The following is a 1,582-nucleotide window of genomic DNA, read 5'->3' on the forward strand; positions in this document are numbered from 1 at the left end:
AACTACCTGCCCTCCAGGACACCTACACCACCCGATGTCACAGGAAGGCCATAAAGATCATCAAGGACATCAACCACCCGAGCCCCTGCCTGTTCACCCCGCTATCATCCAGAAGGCGAGGTCAGTACAGGTGCATCAAAGCTGGGACCGAGAGACTGAAAAACAGCTTCTATCTCAAGGCTATCAGACTGTTAAACAGCCACCACTAACATTGAGTGGCTGCTGCCAACACACTGACACTGACTCAACTTCAGCCACTTTAATAATGGGAATTGATGGGAAATGATGTAAATATATCACTAGCCACTTTAAACAATGCTACCTTATATAATGTTACTTACCCTACATTATTCATCTCATATGCATACGTATATACTGTACTCTATATCATCGACTGTATCCTTATGTAATACATGTATCACTAGCCACTTTAACTATGCCACTTTGTTTACATACTCATCTCATATGTATATACTGTACTCGATACAATCTACTGTATCTGCCTATGCTGCTCTGTACCATCACTCATTCATATATCCTTATGTACATATTCTTTATCCCCTCACACTGTGTACAAGACAGTAGTTTTGGAATTGCTAGTTAGATTACTTGTTGGTTATTACTGCATTGTCGGAACTAGAAGCACAAGCATTTCGCTACACTCGCATTAACATCTGCTAACCATGTGTATGTGACAAATAAAATTTGATTTGATTTAATATAAGCAGGATGCAGATCTGACAGACGCGCATACACACACACACACAGTGTAGTCAGCAGGAAACGTGTCACAATAATAATAAATGTATGTCATCATGCCCAGGGTGCAACATACTGGATGTTGCAGATAGAAATGTCACAAATAGAGTTGACATGATTCCTCACCCTACATTTCAGAGAGGCATGTCTGTTCTACATCATATTTTTTTATCTGGGCGTTCGGCAATGTGGCCCATGAGTTACCTGAAGTTCTCCCTCAACAGGTAGCCCCCTCGTCCAGACAGTGACTGAGGGTTGAGAGGGAAATTTTAGTCCCAGAGTTTGGTTTGGGAATCCTGCACTCATTCCTGAAACTGGTTGAGTGAAGAGGTTTGAGCAGTCAGTCACTAAATGACTGACTCCACTTGATAAGGTGTAGTATGATATACTGCAGTACCCATACTGCTCTGTGTCCCGTCTCATTATCAATACATGAGGGTCTGAAATCTGAATATTTTTTCTCCATTGTTGTGGTTTTCTCCCTGGACCTTAAGAACAGTTTGTCCAGTAAATTCACTTTAACGACGTATAGTCTGTTAGACCAGTCTATTCCAACTGTGTTGTCATATCAACATGTTACACCACTCCGTTCGAACTGTATCGCCATGACAATGCGCTACACCAGTTCATCCAGTAGTGTGCCCAGGCTATGGTGATGTTCCGGTGGTCCAGTGATGGTTTTGTTACACATGGGACACACACAGCGCACCTCCAGCCACTTCACCAGGCAACTGCAGGGGCAAGCAACAATTCAGTGACACATATATGCATGCATATATATACACACACAGACACACGCACACACATATGCACGTACAGATAC

At 42.7% G+C, this 1,582-nt stretch overlaps 1 protein-coding gene across 1 annotated transcript in view; it reads right to left on the reverse strand.

Moving 5' to 3' along the window:
- Positions 1-1,375: 1,375 nt before the first annotated feature.
- Positions 1,376-1,582, reverse strand: part of LOC139388408 (RING finger protein 122-like) — a 23,930-nt gene continuing 23,723 nt past the window's right edge. Inside the window, exon 6 of the mRNA XM_071135052.1 lies at positions 1,376-1,490. Coding sequence (XP_070991153.1) covers positions 1,376-1,490 — 115 coding nt within the window. The remainder of the gene's footprint in view (positions 1,491-1,582) is intronic.

This window comes from Oncorhynchus clarkii, chromosome 29 (genome assembly GCF_045791955.1).
Source record: "Oncorhynchus clarkii lewisi isolate Uvic-CL-2024 chromosome 29, UVic_Ocla_1.0, whole genome shotgun sequence".
NCBI classification, from domain to species: Eukaryota; Metazoa; Chordata; class Actinopteri; order Salmoniformes; family Salmonidae; genus Oncorhynchus; species Oncorhynchus clarkii.